This window comes from Neovison vison, chromosome 12 (genome assembly GCF_020171115.1).
Source record: "Neovison vison isolate M4711 chromosome 12, ASM_NN_V1, whole genome shotgun sequence".
Classification (NCBI taxonomy): Eukaryota; Metazoa; Chordata; class Mammalia; order Carnivora; family Mustelidae; genus Neogale; species Neogale vison.
In genome coordinates this window covers 47576582-47594483 of record NC_058102.1, presented here as the reverse complement: position 1 = coordinate 47594483, position 17902 = coordinate 47576582, and the positions used below count along the sequence as shown (strand labels likewise).

The 17902-nt window shown below is 38.1% G+C and overlaps 1 protein-coding gene across 6 annotated transcripts in view; it reads left to right on the top strand.

The window, feature by feature from the left end:
* LOC122892615 (RAB3A interacting protein) overlaps positions 1-3472 on the top strand; it is a 45647-nt gene extending 42175 nt beyond the window's left edge. For all 6 annotated transcript variants that reach the window (XM_044229327.1, XM_044229332.1, XM_044229330.1 and 3 more), the window contains 3 exons: positions 373-472; positions 559-628; positions 3111-3472. In XM_044229327.1, coding sequence (XP_044085262.1) covers positions 373-472; positions 559-628; positions 3111-3193 — 253 coding nt within the window. In that variant the 3' untranslated portion in view covers positions 3194-3472. The remainder of the gene's footprint in view (positions 1-372; positions 473-558; positions 629-3110) is intronic.
* The last annotated feature ends 14430 nt before the right edge of the window (positions 3473-17902 follow it).

Sequence of the window (17902 nt, the reverse complement as noted above, 5' to 3'; positions counted from 1 at the left end):
AACAGTCATTGAATGTCTGGTGTGTCTGGTCTGGCATTTAAAGTTGAATAGATAAAGTCTCTGCCCTCTAGAGTCTTAGAGCCCCATTCCAGCCAGAAAGCCATCATACGAAATCTAAGAGTCTGTAGTGTATGCGAATAGAAAGGATGGTATTTCTGAGGATGGTGCACCCTTAGGTAACTATTGAGAGTCCGTACTTTTGGGAGGCAGCTTATTCCTTTGTATTTCTCAGGCCTGTGTGCATCCAGAATAGTGCCAGCTGCGTACTAGGTCTCAGATATTTGTTGTCTTAGTGAACATGAAACGTCTATGGAAGATAGGAGCAAAATGCTTTCAACTTTAAAAAACTAAAATTTTGTCATTGTTTTACAGAAAATGTGCTCTAACTGGCCAGAGTAAGTCCTGTAAACACAGAATTAAATTAGGGGACTCAAGCAACTATTACTATATTTCTCCTTTTTGCAGATACAGGGTAAGTAACTAAACCATGAATTTTAACTAAGCCCCCTTTGATATGAGATGTTTGACTGTTTATGACTTTTTTTCCTTTTGACCTAGATCACCTCTGTATGTAACTTTTTTACATACATTCGATATATTCAGCAGGGGCTTGTGAAACAGCAGGATGGTGAGTGTTCCTAATTGGTTACAAAATATTTACATAAATGTCAGTAAAAAGTATAGGACATAATAGTAATGCTCAAATAAACTTTATTATTGGTAAATTCATATTGAATCTCTCATAGTTCTAATAAAATGGGTGGAGAATTTGGGAACTAATGTCTTTTAAAACATATTTGACCCTTAGAACTGCCTAATTTTACTCTGATATGAGTTTTAAGCAGAATCTGTTATAACTCTAAGGGGGGTATATTGATAAACCAGGTAGCAAATGTGAGGGGAGTAAAAAGCTTATCGAAATTATGCCTAAGAAATAGAAGTAAGTGAGCTCTAGACATGGTCAGATTTATTTTAATTGGTGAAAACCATGGGAATCTAATGATAATTTTTTCTGTATTTTGTACTTTCATATGTGAATTAACAAAGCAGTCATGAAGATAGTTCTGAATGGAATAAAGGTTACTATATGCTGAATCAGCCGAAACATATAGATGATATATCCAAGAGAGCCAACCTCATGCAAGTGTTTTAATGTTTTTAATTCAGTCTTTCATGATTACTGATGATTCTATAGCCACATGGCTTAAATGCCAGGCATGAAAATGCATAAGGCCCGGCAACTCCAAAGCAGTGTTTCTTCTATCTTTCTTTCTTTCTTTTTTTTTTAAGCTTTTATTTATTTATTTGACAGAGAGAGACAGCGAGAGAGGGAATATAAGCAGGGGGAGTTGGAGAGGGAGAAGTAGGCCTCCTGCCTTCCTGCTGAGCAGGGAGCCTAATGCGGGACTCGATCCCAGGACCCCAGGATCATGACCCAAACCCAAGGCAGACCTTAATGACTGAGCCACCTAGGTGCCCCCAAAGCAGTGTTTCTTGAATACATGTGATTGTTTTAAAACAAATAGCAGATACTAAGCTAGGGATAGGTCCGTACCCATTTTTGTTTGAATTCAAGTTGTAGAAAATTTCCTATTCATATTTTTTTAGGGACTGAATATATTTTTATATATAAAAACTAGAAGAAGCCTGTTATCTTTCAGTCATGTAAACCAGTGAATCTTAATTCTGTGGAAAGGTTAGTCATGCTAATAAAAACTTAACTTAGCATTTCAAAGCTTTGGTATGAGAAGAATCATATTTATTTAGAATCCCATATAATTAAATTTTAATGCCTAAAAGAATGAGGGTGAAACCTCTCATTAATGTTGAATTTCAAAAGGCTGAGTAGCATAAAGTAGTGTTTAAAGTGTACAATACTTTCTATGACTTTAATAAAATTGAAATATTTTTTAATACCTGTTGGTGGTTAATAGGATTTAAGCCACAGAAGAGATGATTTATGTTAAGTTAAATTGCCAAGTGTGTTTTTTCTCCTTGTTAAAGTAAATTCTGTAGGGAAGATAAAAGGTAATTTCCTTTGTGAAAATAGGGAGAAATTGCCATGAGTAGTAGTGGAGGTATAATGGTGATGAAAGTGGCCTCTTCTCTGGTTTCTCTCACTCTTCCAGGTCACGGTACTTGGTACATATATAACGTGTAGATTTGTAACAATTAAATATTACTAATTTAAAAATATGTGTGTTATCTGTGCCTTGTGTCAAACAGGATTTAGGGCAGCTAAATCTAATGCAGGGTACTACTAACATTTTGAGCTGAATAAGTCTTAAGTCTTTGTCGTGGAGGTGGGGGCTATCTTGTACATTGTAGGATGTTTCCCATCGTTGCTGAGCTTTCCTCTGTAGATGCCAGTAATGAAAAATGTATACAGGCATTTTGTCAGAGGTACCCTTGAAGACAAAATCTCCGCTTCTTGAAAGCCACTGATCTAAATCAATCTCTAATCTGATGATATGTCAGAGGAAGACTTTTTGTCTGAAATATAAAGCCAACTTTTTTCCCCATTTACAGAGGGGGCTTGCCAAAGTAGGGAGAATTGAAATCTACAGTTAGTCTCTACATTTATTTTTATTTCTAATTTGAGCCATATACAAAACATTTCTCTGTTATTTCTCAAAAAGAATGTTACTGAGTTCTCTGGACTGCCTTTTGTTTTCCTCTTTTTCCTGTTTTTCTCTGTGTTGGTGTTAATAAATAGTGGAATGGCCAAGATGTCGCAGACTAAAGTGAGAAGATCCCTACATGAGAATAATTGAGGACTGGGTATAATTCCTTATAGTGGCAACATGATTTCCATTTGCTCAGGGCACTGAAGCATCTACCGTCTATAAGACTAAAGTGGTCATTGACACATCTGACAAATAGTTGTAGCAAAACTGGTGAAAATTGCTCGTTTATTGATAAAACTGGGATGCTCACAAATTTGTGAAAAAATTTGTATGACTTAGTAGTAATATGGCAAGGCATTAGGTATGTCATTAGGAAATGCCCTGTTGGCATTTCAACTAATGTTAAATTTTCAGTGAAACAGCTAAAAGGTAATTAAGATGTTATTTTATGATTTTTACATGTCTCCTTTTTTATTTGTATAGTTGATCAGATGTTTTGGGAAGTTATGCAGTTGAGAAAAGAGATGTCATTGGCAAAGCTGGGATATTTCAAAGAGGAACTCTGACGCTCTGCCTGGGACCATGCATGAACCTCCCTGAACACCTGGAAAATGGCTGCATATTTTTATGGTTACTTGATATTTATTTCCAAGGAGTGGGCCCAAGACTTTTTCCCTCTTTTGCAGATTACACTAAGAAGTACTGTGATTTCTTTTAAATTGACCTATGCTGTGTCTGCTTACTCTTTAGTTGAACATACTATAAAGAATTACAGGTGTACTAGTGATTGTAATATTTAGTTGCAAAAAAAAAAGCTAAATAAATAAAGAAATACATCAACTTTAGATTGAATATGCTTTTGCTTTCTCTTCTAGCTCTGACACAGCGTGTAGGGTAAGCTGCATGCATTGATTGTAGCTTTCAAACTGCATAGCAGCCTATGAGTGGCGAGGAAGAAGGCTAAGTGGACAGAATTAGCTCTGTCCCCCCACAAAAATGGGTTTATTTCTATCTGTTTTGTAGATTGGGCTTCAAAGAAGGATTTTATTTAAAGAAGGCAAAAAGAAGAAATCAGCACCTACCCTCTCCATCTAGAGAATGCTACTGTTAGTATTTCTCAAGAAGAGTCTTCCACCTTTCAATATTTTCTACCTACATATGCATATTTCTGAAACCAAAAGACTTTCTTCTTTAACTTAAATAATTTAAATATTTTTTCTACATGTCTTTAATCACTACATGGTTTTGACTGTAGGATGTTAATATACTTTGTTTTGAAATGAGCTTAAAACATTTTTTTCATATCATAATGCTGTGATGAATATCCTTATGCATACTTCTTTGCACATTGTTGGGTTGTTTCCTTCACATAGACTTGCCTAGAAGTAAAATTGTTGGGTCAAGCTATATGTGTATTTTAAAATATTTGATCTGCTTTGCCAGATTGCCCTCTATAGAGGTTGAACAAATTTATATTTTACAGCAGCATTTTATGAGAGACCTAGTTTTCTGAAGATGGCATTGTTTTCAATCCTATCCTCAAAGATTTGGTCAACCTTAACCTGTAGAAGATTCAATCACCAGGATGGGTAGGAGTCTACAGATAAAAGGATATTTGAGAATGGTATGGTGTGGTAGAAACCATCACTACCCTACCAAGCTGAGGAATCTGAAATTGAGCATGAAAAGAACTTTGAAACTAGAATTTTATGTCCTGATAAATAATTATTCAAATGTGAGGACATAATAAACATGTTCTCAGACCTTCAAAACTTCAGAAAATTTTCCATACAAAGATGCAAATTAAAAACACTTTTGGAGAAAGTACCTAAGTGTGAATAGAAATAAATCCAAAAGAGGCTGCAAGAGATTTGGGGGAAAAGAGATACTTAAGGAAATTGTTGATGACTTTAAAAGAATAAAAGGTAAGGGTAAAGAAAATAATAAAGTATATAACAATCTAGAATTAAAATTCTTTACAATGTCAACACATTGGCAATGGGAGGAGACCATAGATTGTGTGGGTAAAGTTCCAGTCTTGTTACATGGAAGAGAGAGATACCAATTAATTGTGAAGGACCAAAGGAAAAAAGACCAAGTAGAGAAATAAATAGTGTGATATGGAATAATATAATATATAAAGCATAAGGACTTGGAAAGGTTAAAATACAAGTTATATAACTTGTTAAAAACAAGTTAAAATACAAGTATAACTACAATGTAACATTTTGTGAAAAACAAATGAATAGAAACACTCAAATACAGAGAATAAACTGGTGGTTGCTAGAGGGGAGTGGGGTGGGCATCAGACAAAATAGATGAGGGGGATTAAGAGGTACAAACTTACAGTTGTGAAATAAGTCACAGGGATGAAAAGTATAGCATAGAGAATATAGTTGATATTTTAACTTTGGTGACAGTGACTATACTTAATGTGGCCATTGCATAATATATGGAATTGTTGAATTACTGTTTGTACATCTGCAACTAATATGTCACCTATACTTTGATTTAAAAAAAAGAGAGAAAGTAGTGCTTCGAGGGAAATTGTAGCTTTAAATCTTTTTTTTACTTAAATTCAATTTACCAACATACATCATTAGTTTCAGATGTAGTGTTCAGTAACTTATCAGGTGATGGGCATTAAGGAGGGCATGTGATGTGGTGAGCACTGGATGTGATATGCAGCTTTAAATCATATTTTTTAAGTGAACTGTGTTCAATTAAGTTACAGAAGGACAAGATAAAAGTAAAGGAAAGAGATAAGAACAGAAATAGAAAGCAAGGATGCAATAGAGGATCAGCAAAGCTGTGTGTTGACTGAAAAGGTGAACAAAATAGACAAAAATTTCTGTCAAGTTACCATGGAGAAAAAGAGAAACTATACAAATACCCCATACAAGGAGTGAAAAGCGTATGTCATTATAGATACTACAGATACTAAACATGAGTATTAGGATCATCCCAATATATTTGAAAATTTAAGCAAAAGGGTAAAATTCCTAGAAATGTTGTATATTGATTAAAAAGAAACCAAAAGCCTGAGCAGTACTATTACTATTCAAGGAGAGGCATAGTTAAAAATCTCACAAATAAAACTCTAGGTATAGACAGCTTTAACAAACTTTAAAGAACGAGCTCTTCTAATCTTACTTGTATTCTGGAGAATAGAATTACTATGTTTCATACATCAAATACCAGTATAACCTTGATAGCAAAACCAGATTGGGACAGTCCGTACAGGTAAAAGAATGGAAGATTATAGGTCCATTTTGTCATGGTTAGAAATGCAAAAGCAAACAATATGACACACTGACCAAGTGGCATTTATCCCAGGAATGCAAAATGGTATATTAGAGGGGCATCTGACTAGCCCAGTCAGTAGAACATGTGATTCTTGATCTCAGGGTCATGGTCATGAGTTTGAGTCCCACAGTGGATATAGAGATTACTTGAACTTTTTTTTTTTATGGTATATTAGAAAATGTATAAATCTAATTCACATTTACAGAATGAAAGTGAACACTGAAAAAAAATTAAAAAGAATAAAAGCGAAAAACCATCCAATCAATAGATGCAGAAAAACACTCTAATTTTTTCAGCTTGATAAAGGATATCTTAAAAAATTTTATAGTAAACACGATCCTAAGGTGGGAAATGTTAGAAGCATTTTCTTTAAAATCAACGATGGAACAAAGATGACTACTGTACTCACTCATATTCAAAATTGTACTGTAAGTGTTAGTGCAGCAAAATGAGGAAAATATACAGTGGTTGGGTAGGAAAAAATAAGAATTATGCTATGATTGTCTACATAGAAATGTCTCCCATCAAATTATTAGACATAATTGGAGAGTTTAGTAAGGTGGATCGATATATATATTTGTGAATTGTACATATATGCAGCCACAGTTAGAAAATAAGATATTTTTTAAATTTTTTATTTTTTATTTTTTTTTTATTTTTCATTTTTTATGCACCACACCCAGTGCTCCATGCAATACGTGCCCTCCATAATACCCACCACCTGGCTCCCCCAACCTCCCACCTCCCCCCCGCCCCTTCAAAACCCTCAGATTGTTTTTCAGAGTCCATAGTCTCTCATGGTTCATCTCCCCTTCCAATTTCCCTCAACTCCCTTCTCCTCTTCATCTCCCTATGTAACAACTGCAAAAAGAATTCTGAAGTACCTAGTGAGAAATCTAACCAAATATGTGCCAGGTCTGTGGAGGAAAAGTTATAAAACTTAATTTAAAAAAGCATTGAAAAGGACTAGAGTGATCTATGTTCATGAGTAGAAGGACAATATTTTTTAAGAAAATGAATGTGTAGATTTAATGCATCTCCAAACTAAATCCCAAAATTTCCGCTGGAATTGACAAACTGATCAAAATTTGTGTGGCAGAGTAAAGAATGAAGAATGACCAAGGCACTTCTGAAGGACAAGAAAGGAGGAAGAATTCATCCTACCAGAAGCACATTTTATGAAGCAGAAGTATTTAAGGAAGTGGGACACGGTGCAGAAATAGAGAAAATGGCCAATGGATAGAATAGAGAGCTCCAAAGTAGACCCACATGTATTTGTAAATTTCGTATTGACTGAGAAGACGGTAGGTCAATGATAGGACTTATAATTAAATGGAGCTGGCAAAAAGACAAAGGAATGTATGAAATTGGATTTTTTCCTTACACCATACAAAAAAACAACTGTTTAAATGTCCAGAAATGGTAGAACTTCTGATGTAGAAAATAGAGTTGAAATTATAGGTGAAATATATTTTGAAAGTACAGGTGGATACCTTCCTATCTTATAAGAACTTTTTTTTTTTAAGATTTTATTTATTTATTTGACAGAGATCACAAGTAGGCAGAGAGGCAGACAGAGAGAGGGGGAAGCAGGCTCCCCGCTGAGCAGAGAGCCCGATGCGGGGCTCCATCCCAGGACTCTGGGATCATGACCTGAGCCGAAGGCAGAGGCCTAAACCACTGAGCCACCCAGGCGCCCCTTCTAAGAACTTCCTAAACTGAAAGCAAAAGAAACTATAGAAGATGGCCATGAAAGGAAGTTGTGCTATGTTACAAATTGTTAATTTAGAACTTTTGTTCATCAAAAGGCATATTAAAGACAAACTACAAGCTATGAGAAGATACTTGAAAAACTTATAACCAAGAATAGATTAGTATCAAGATTATATACAGAAATTCCACATATCAAAAAGATAAAAAAATAAATAGAACAACAGGAGATGGCTGGAACAGGTCTTCCACAGAGTTGGAAATTCCTGTGGGCTAATAAGCTATTAAATGATCTTCATTTACTAACTGGGAAAGCAAATCAAGACCACAGTGACAGGTTTAAATTCAACTGGCAAAAATTAAGCCCCATGAAGTCATATGTTGGAGAGAATTTCAATAGGATTACTCATTAATTGCTGGTGGAAATGCCAAATGGTACACCTACTGTGAAAATTCATTTGAAAAGTTGAACATTCTCCGTGGCCCACCAACTCAGCTTGTAGGCATATACTCAAGAGAAGGACTTGTACAAAGTGCCATGGAATGCATCTGTAAGAATGTTTTGGAAAAAGTCCAAATGTCCATCTAACAGGAGGGTAAAGTGTTGTGCGCTCACATAAGGGACTATCACGTGGCAGGCAAAATGAATGAACATCGGCTACATGCAATGAAGCAACTTAATATAACACAGGAAAAGCAAAATTGCTCAGAAGACTGTATGACAATACTTTTCCCATAAAGTTCAAAAACCAAAACTGAACAATTGTTTAAGCATGTAGATATATATAGAACAAAACTATTTTTTAAAAACCCAAATAGTAATAAACCCGAAGTTTGGGATAGGGTTGCCTCTGGTATGGAGGAGGAAAAGAGAGAGAAGTGGGAAGAACAAATATAAGAGTAAGTCACTGTTGCTGTTCTAGTCCGTGGGTTGGATGTTGGGTTCACTTGTCATGAAGAGTACATATATGAGTGAGGACAGACTATTGGTGGTGTGTTTTGAACCAGTGCTCCTTGCATTCAAGAGCAAAAAACAGGACCTGCTGATGAATTGGATTTGGGAGAGAGGAAAGGAGAGAAGTAGGGTCCGAATCCTAGGCTTTTGGCTTAAGCTATTATTGCATTTATTGAGATGGGGAAATCTGGGATAGGTTCAAATTATGTATGCATGGAATAGAGACAAGAACTCAGTGTTTGATGCGTTAAGTTTTAGAGGCCCATTAAGCATCAAGATGGGGATATTAAGTAGGTATTGATATACAAGTTCAAATTCAACGATTAGGTCAGGCTAGGTGATGCGTTTGGGAGTAGTTTAGCTGTGGAATCAGATAGGAGTTTAGGGATACTTTGGAGATGGAGAAGTATGGCACTGGGAAAGAAAAAGCCTGCAAAGAAGGCTGACTACAGAGGAGCTAACAAAAATGGTGAGGCAAAGGAGATGGAATAATTAGTGTGCTGATGAATCTTGGCTCAGGAGAGCATTTCTGGACAGAATTTAATTGCCTAGACTACCTAGACTTTTTGATGAATTTCTATAAATAGTTTCAGAGCTGAGGAGAGAGCCTGGCCTAATGGAGAGAAGTTGGATTAGGAGTTGCTCAGGAGAACTGCATTCTCCAGGGATGGTTCCCAAAACTGATCAGTCAGGTCACCCCTCCTTTTTGGCCTCTTCAATGAAGGGTAAATCAAGTGTTCTCTGTTGTCTCTCCCAGCTTTAGAACAATCCACAACCTTTGACTCAGGATTTATACTGGAAGAACAAAGGTTCATTTCCTGAACATTGGGTTTCAGCCCTTGAGTGGCAACCACCGACCTACCCACTCTGCACCACCACCATGTGAATTCTGTGTGTTTTCATTTTGTGCAGCTAGAGTCTTACATGAGTCTGCTTTTTTGTTGTTGTTGTTGTTTTAATTTATTTTTTTATTTATTTTCAGCATAACAGTATTCACTATTTTTTCACCACACCCAGTGCTCCATGCAATCCATGCCCTCTATAATACCCACCACCTGGTTCCCCCAGCCTCCCACCCCCGCCACTTCAAACCCCTCAGATTGTTTTTCAGAGTCCATAGTCTCTCATGATTCACCTCCCCTTCCAATTTCCCCCAACTCCCTTCTCTTCTCTAACTCCCCATGTCCTCCATGCTATTTGTTATGCTCCACAAATAAGTGAAACCATATGATAATTGACTCTCTCTGCTTGACTTATTTCACTCAGCATAATCTCTTCCAGTCCCGTCCATGTTGCTACAAAAAAGTTGGGTATTCATCCTTTCTGATGGAGGCATAATACTCCATACTGTATATGGACCACATCTTCCTTATCCATTCATCCGTTGAAGGGCATCTTGGTTCTTTCCACAGTTTGGTGACCGTGGCCATTGCTGCTATAAACATTGCGGTACAGATGGCCCTTCTTTTCACGACATCTGTGTCTTTTATTAGAAACTTCGTTTTTAGAAGTTTTCTTTGTTGTGTTTTTCCCTCAGTAATTTTGACTCAATGTTTAAGACAGAGAGGTCAAAGCAATATGAATTTATATTTGCGACTAACTTTTGTGCTAGAAAAATAGTTCATTCCACCCCCCCATGGAATGTAGTACAATTACCATTCGTCAGACAACTACGTCTCTTATCTTTGATATAGACAAACAAGGACCCAGTAGTGTCTGTTAATTTTTGTGCAGAAGTTCTTGACAGAATTCCTCCTCATCGTTCACATGTATGTGGGTCTTGTGTGTGCCAGGTGCTGCTGTAGGTGCAGGAGATAGAGCAGTGAGCAAGACAGGTGAGGTCCGTTCTCGCGGAGCTCTCCGTTCTGTGAGTAATGGACAAGAAGACTAATATTAAAAGGTAAGTGCTCTAGAGATACTTAAAATGGGGTAATGGGCTAGAAGGGGAATGGAGGAGTACTCCAGATCAGGAGGTTGGGGAAGGCCACCTCAGGAGGTCACATTTTAAAGCTGGGATCTTCTGACCAGACCCAGGCTTATGAAGGGAGCAAGCAGCGAGAGAACCCAACGCTGGCGTACAGCACCTAAGGGAGAAGCGAACTTGACATATTTGAAAAACAGCAAAAAGCCCAAGTGTATGGTTGGTGTCAGGGAGGTAGATAAGAGAAAACTGGAGAGGGAGGCATAGGGTCAGACAACATAGGTCTTAGTAAGCCGCTGTGGGGAATTTGAGGTTTTCTGTGACAGCTTTGATCACAACTCTAGCTGGCTCTTTCTTAAGCTCAGCTTTTAAATACTGGAATTCCTAGAGTTTTGCCCTGGGTCCCATTCTTATCTAAATATTCTATAGATCATCTTATCTGGGCCCCTAGCTTTGAAAATCAAGTACCATTTGCATCTAACTCTCCCATCTCCAACCCTGACACCCCTTCCCTAGCTTCGGGCTCTTGTATATATTTGCCCATTGGCCCCTCCACTTAGACTTCTAATGGGCATCTCAAACCCAACATTGACACAGCCCAGTTGCTTACACAGTAGTCTAGGGCTTATTCTTGGTTCTGTCACCAATCCATCTCCAATCCAGTCCATCAGCAAGTTAGACCAACTCTGCAAAACATACCTTGAATCTGTCCACTTCCCTCCATGTCCACTACTACCACTCATCCAAGCCAGCATCTTTTAAAAACTAAAACTTAAAAAGTTACAATACCACAAGTGACCAAAGCTGCTGAAATATAGAGAAGAATAAAACCCTAACAGCAGCTCAGCTTTTACCTATTTATTTTTGGAGTTCTCTAGGAAACGTCATTACCCAAACATCTAAACCACAGCTACATTAGATTGCGGCTCAAGAGATAAATCTCTACCAAATCTGTGCAAAATGGAATAGAATTAGGAGTTCTTAGAGATGTAAAGACCATAATCAAGGACATATGGGTGGTATTTGTTATTCTCTGAGAGGGAGAAACCTTAAACCCCCATTGCCACCAGCTGGATTGTGCCTTCAGATGTGTGTTCTGGGCTCATCAATTAATACAGATATATTTTCCAGCCCTTCCTTCCCAACAACTTTCTTCTACATTCTCGTTACCTTCCTCAAACCATGTTGGTTGTTACCGGTTAGCCTCTCACTTGGAGGTTGCACACCGCCACATCGCAGGCAGAGTCATGTTTCCACGTATGTGCTGTTTGTCCTTGACGGTATTTTGGTTTATTTTTACATTCGATTTGTTTCTGAACAAATGAGTTGCATCATTTATAAATGAGATTTAAAATTAGCTGCAACATTTAAAAATGAGATTTAAAATCTGCATTTCTAGCTTCGCTTTTAAAATTGGCCACTGACACACTGAGTCCACATTCTTGGAGGATGCTGAGGGGTTCAACCTGTTGGGGGACTCCACCCTTTAGCAGGGCTTATAGCCTCTGTTTGCCCTATGCCCCACCACCCCTGTCTTCCTCACTCCAAGACTAAAGGGTCACTTGTCAGTTATGAATATGCTTACGTGGTTGGTTTTTGCTTATGTGGACCCATTGTATTCACTTACCTGCCTGGCCCGGTAAGTATTTGAGCTTGGGATCCTATTCTAACTTTGCTTCTCAGCCCATCACCTGGAATCCGATTTCTTTCCCTTTTTTGTTTCTGCTCACTTACTAGTCTGCTGCTGAGACTGAGGTGTCTGGGTGAATCATTGGCTGGATCCTCTGTCGTCATTTGGCAGTGAATACAGCGTGACAACTTACTTCCAACGGCCTCCAGAAAACGTGGCTGGGAGCTTCTCTTGGGAGTCTAGATTTAGCCCTGCCTACAGGTCTTCAGCATCCTAATTCATATTGCACCTAAAGGCATCTACTTAAAAGTATCATTTGGCCTCTTCCTTGCTCTGCATATCCCATCTATAGCCAATATTGGATTCGATACCATCTTTGGGCTTTAATACGGGTCCAACTTTGTTACTGCTCTAACCAGCACTTTCCAACACAGCCATCTTTCAATTACATCATGCATGACCACTGCCTAAATAGAAATCATGGACAGAGAGTATATATTTGTACGGAATCCGATGTCTCCCAGCGTTCAAAATCTACCCAAATCCTTCTTCAACTTATTTGCCACCTTTTCTCTCCACGAAGCACATGCTGCCCCATCTCTTCTGTATACATGTGCCGTTGTTTGAGTCTCCTCCAGTTGCAGCTCTTAGTGACACCCCCTAGATTAAATAAATCTCTACTTCCTCTGTTCTCATGCGATGTTTTGCCCAGGACTTATCAACGTCTCCTTGAGTTGAGTGACTTGTGTTTCTCGCATGCTCCACATTGAAACCTGGGGAGGGATGGTACTATTACTTACTCATCTTTTTCCTTCCTGCACCCAGCAGAGAGTTCAACACAAGTTGAACTGAGAAAAAACAAACAAACAAACAAATGTAGAAAATGCATTTCTTTAAGCAACTTGATGACTTGTCCTTGAAGCTCTGGGGTCCAATATAACCTTCAAAATAAGATTTTAAGCCTCTCTCACTATTCCCCCCAATATAGAATTCCCTTGCTTGTTTTTGAGGAACAGTTTATATGTGTGAAGTTTTAAAATACTTATAAGGAAGCATACCACATCATCTATACTAATTCTAGCAATAATGAAGCAATCAGACAAATCCGGAATGTGGGACATTCCATAAGACAAATGGGCTTGGATTGTTAAAAAAGTGTCAATGTCATAAAAAGCCAAACAACTAAAAATGACAATATCTCTATATCTCTATCTTTAAAAGACATAACCAAAGGCAATGCGTGAACATTTATTAGGTCCTTGATCAGAAAACAAAAAGTCATATTTGATGAAATATAAAGATATTTGGGGGACAGTGGGATTAATACTTATGAGATATTAGTATTAAATTTATTACATTTCTTGGGCATAATGATACTGTGATTATGTGGGGAAATGTCCTTATTTGTTAATATACAGAATTATTTCTGATGAAATGTCAAGATGTCAGCAACTTATTTTCAGATGGCCTAGCCAAAAGTGTATATAGCAAGAGAGAAAAAGCAGAAGTGGAAAAATATTAGGAATTAGTAAATCTGGATGAAGAATGAGTGGGTATTTATTTCATAGTACTATCCTTGCAGCTTTTCTATATATTAAAAATGTTTTCAAGATAACAAGTTGGGGAAAAAGAGAAAAGGAAGGGACTAAAAGACAATTTAATTTCCCTTGTATTCTTAGGCTACTGTTAAGTAAATGAATAGCTGAGTGGGAAAGCAGAACTTTTATATTTAGGAGTGAAACCAGCTAATAATAGTGAACCATATGTACTCCACTGTGAGAATTACTGAATCAAATGCTGTTTTGTTGCCCATTAGAGGGGCTTCTCATATGTTATACTTCCAAAGAAAATAAAATCTGGAGGAGATAGGCTAGGTGTGTATCAAAGGAATGTAAGTTTCCACTGTGGTTAAATTTGGAAATACTTCACAAATCCTAACTTTTCATTAGCACAAGCCTGTTTAAAATATCTGCTATTCAAGGTATCTAAAAAAGCAATTACATTGATGTAATTTCTCTAGGTAAAAAACACACACAAACTCTGTATATTTGCCTGGTTATGGCTAAATTGATCTGGTTGATAGGGAGAGATAAATATATTGGTGTAAAAGGACAAATAAGAGATAAGACTATGTATTTATTGCCCATTTATGTAATTACATGTGTCACTAAGGACAAAGGTCCTTAAAACAAAGACGAAAGGCAGAGTAGAAACAGTTCCCTTCAGTAAGATAGATGGATTTGTTACCACTTCCCTCACCATGATTTTTTTTTTTTTTTCTGTATGGTCACATATCCTGGTTTTATAATCATTTTGAGAAACTAACCATGTTTCCGGACATATTTGTTGGCAGAAGATAGGTTTCGCTCCAGTAAAAAGAAAATGAAGATTTTTCAAGAGCATTTGTAGGCTTTAAGTTGAGAGGACAGCCCTTACTTCCTGAGCTCCGAGAACCCTTGTTTTGGGAGGAAGTATCTCCACAGGACTCCACAGGACTCCAGCACCATGGATGTGTTAGGGGAAAAGGAGGCCCTGCAGCAGTTCTTTGAAGGTAAGAGGCCAGTTTCCAACATGCACTTCCTGCTTCTGAGAAATGGCTCTGCTTGCAATCACTGTTTCACCTTTTTGGAATTCACTTAAACTTGGCCTGGGAAGAAATGCTGTCGTACTAACTGGCCTAAAATTGGAAGTGGTGGTTTATTTGCTGTGTTTCTAGCAAAAATCAATGGTAGTGATTTAAAAGAACACAGAATTTCCATCTTCTAGCTTGGCTGTTGAAAGAATCACGGGGTCAGCATATCTGTGTTGTCAGTGTTTGCCTCTGTCCCATGCTAGATTGTATTTCTTCAAATCCCTACATTTCAAAAATTGCAGGTTTGTCTTGTCTCTAAAATTACTGAATGCAGCACAGGAAAGATGTAAGATTTTATTAAGATAGTTTTTCTCTGAGTATATAAAACAGCAAAGGAACACCTCCTCCCCCTTCCCATTTTTGTTTTTCACAACACTTTATTTTGTTTTTCCTTAAGATTTTGCTTATTTATTTGAGAGAGAAAAAGGGAGAACCTGAGCACAAGTAGGGGGAGGCAGAGGGAGAAGCAGACTTCCTGCTGAGCAGAGAGCCTGATTCAGGGCTCAATCCCAGGACTGGGATCTTAATCCTGGGATCAGGACCTGAACCCAAGGCAATGGCTTAACTGACTGAGCCACCCAGGTGCCCCTCACAACATTTTAATAATGTGCAACTGAATAATGATTTGTTTTTGAAGGGACAGGCATACAATAGGAATGAGTACTTTTTCCTCTGAGAGAGGCATACTATAGGACATGGTTACACAGATTTTCTTCCCTCTAAAAATCTGAACTGGTGGTAAAGCTTCTCATATTTAGTGGGGTTGGTGTTCTCATGGAGGGTCTGTTGAAAATGTCATTGCCATTGGAGACTTCAGTGTGGCTTTGGTGTTTCGTCAGCCATGCTTAGACTTCCATGTGAAGGGAACTGTGACCATACCTTTTATACATTTGAAAGGTATTTCCCAGGAGGAAATAGGAGAATTGAGGGCAGACCTGTTTATTCACAGAATCTGGAGGGCAGTTTGCAGCACATTGAGAAGTGCTTTTGGCCTTTCTTATGATTTGTAGAGTGCCTAATACATTCTAGATATTAAAAGGTTGAATGGAATTGACCCAACACCAAAAAGTACCAAATACAGAGTTATCATACCAAAGAATTGGTGAGATTCTAGGTCACCATCAGAAGGAATCAATACAATATAGTGGTTTCTGTGGCTTGGATTTTGTCAGAAGTAACAAGATGAAATGTAAGACCAAGAGAATTATCACATTATCTCAGTTGGGATCCATCCCACGGGATACTTGGTCTCTGATAGTGGCCAGATCAGTGTGTCCCTGTGGGCCAGGCTTTGCACACAGTAGGCACACTAACATAGCTCTATTTTATAGTCTATGATTTTATATTCTATGCAACTTTAATTCTAGCAGTGTGTAGCAATCTCCAAGCTCTAGCTACTAATGCTTTATTTTAGGGAAACCACCAATTCATTTTATAAAATCATGAAGTCTACTTGATTCCTTCTAGACCTAGAAAGTTCATCTGGTCTACCTTCTGGTTTCTTTTACACCAATAGGATTCCTAGACTGTCTCTGTCTTATTTTCAGATGTTTCTAAGGATAGTTTCATGAGTCTTCTCTGTACCTTGCTAAAATATCAGATTATTATTTTAATAGTATTTTTCTTAGCTTAAACCAAACTGTGTTGCTCCATTTGAAGCCTTTCTTTTCATGAAGGAGCAGTCATTTCTCCTCACTTTTAGAAATAAAAAAATAGAGCCACTAGCTTAAGTGATTCCCTTCTGCCTGAAAACCATACAGCTAGTTGTCAATTTCTTATTACCTCCACTCTTGAGCAAATACCGAGCACCCACCTTGTGCCTAGTCCAACGACCGCCTCTTTTCAATGGTAGTTTGTAGGGCTTTGTAGTCTTTCCCTTAGATCTTAACGATTCCTTTCTGAAATATTCCTTAGAATGAGGACAGCAAAACTAGATATGGTATTCTCATGTGGAGAGCCAGTTGCTCATGCTCCTGTTGATGTATCAGTTCTTTTTTAAATTTTTTCTTGAGAGGGAGAGGAAGGAAAGGGGCTGAGGGAGAGTGAAAGAGAGAGCATCTTAAGCAGCTCCCTGCTGAGCATGGAGCCTGACGCAGGGCTCCATCTCACACCTGAGATCATGAGCTGAGCTGAAATCAGGAGTTGGCTATTTAACTGACTGAGACAGCTGGGTGCCCCTGTCAGTTCTAATTAAATGCGATCTTGTATTTAAAAAAACAAAAACAAAACGAAGTCTGAAAAATCAAGAAAAATTGTGGCAATTTGTTACCTAGCTGAAAGCTATTTTTCTGTTTCCTCAGATCCTTCAGTCTAAGAAACTAAGCCTTAAATGCATTTTCCTCAGGAACGTGTTGGATTGGGGTGCCTGCCTGGCTCAGTTGATAGAGCATGCTACTCTTTTTTTTTTTATTTGACAGAGATCACAAGTAGGCAGAGAGAGCGGGGGAAGCAGGCTCCCTGCAGAGCAGAGAGCCCGATATGGGGCTTGATCCCAGGACCCTGAGATCATGACCTGAGCTGAAGGCAGAGGCTTAACCCACTGAGCCACCCAGGTGCCCCGAGCATGCTACTCTTGATTTTGGGGTCGTGAGTTTGAGCATAGAGGTTACTTTAGAAAAAAAAATTTTTTTTTTTTAAGTATCTGGATTGGAGCACCCAGTTAGCTCAGTTGGTTAAGCGCCTGCCTTCGGCTCCTGTCATGATCCCAGAGTCCTGGGAAGGAGCCCCATGCATGTCAGCCTCCCTGCTCAGTGGGGAGTCTGCTCCTCCCTCTCCCTCTGCTCCTCCCTGCTTGTGTTCTCTCTCTCGCTTGCTCGCTCTCTCTCAAATAAAGAAGTAAAATCTTTAAAAAATAATAGGATAAAAAAGTATCTGGATTAACAATATCATTTTCAGTTAAATGGTCTTACATGTCAAAGCTCATGATGATCTTAGTTTTTGTTTTAAACTTTATGCCTAAATCTTTATGATGTGTGTCAGGAAAATGACAAGAACAAAGGGCAATTTCAGGTGGCTGGCAATTCTAATTCTAATTCCCAGTCTGCCACTGATGCAATAGGTAGGTCAGTGAACTAAAGCAGAGAAAGATCGGGTATTCTAGGGATCCCAACGTCCTCTGGGC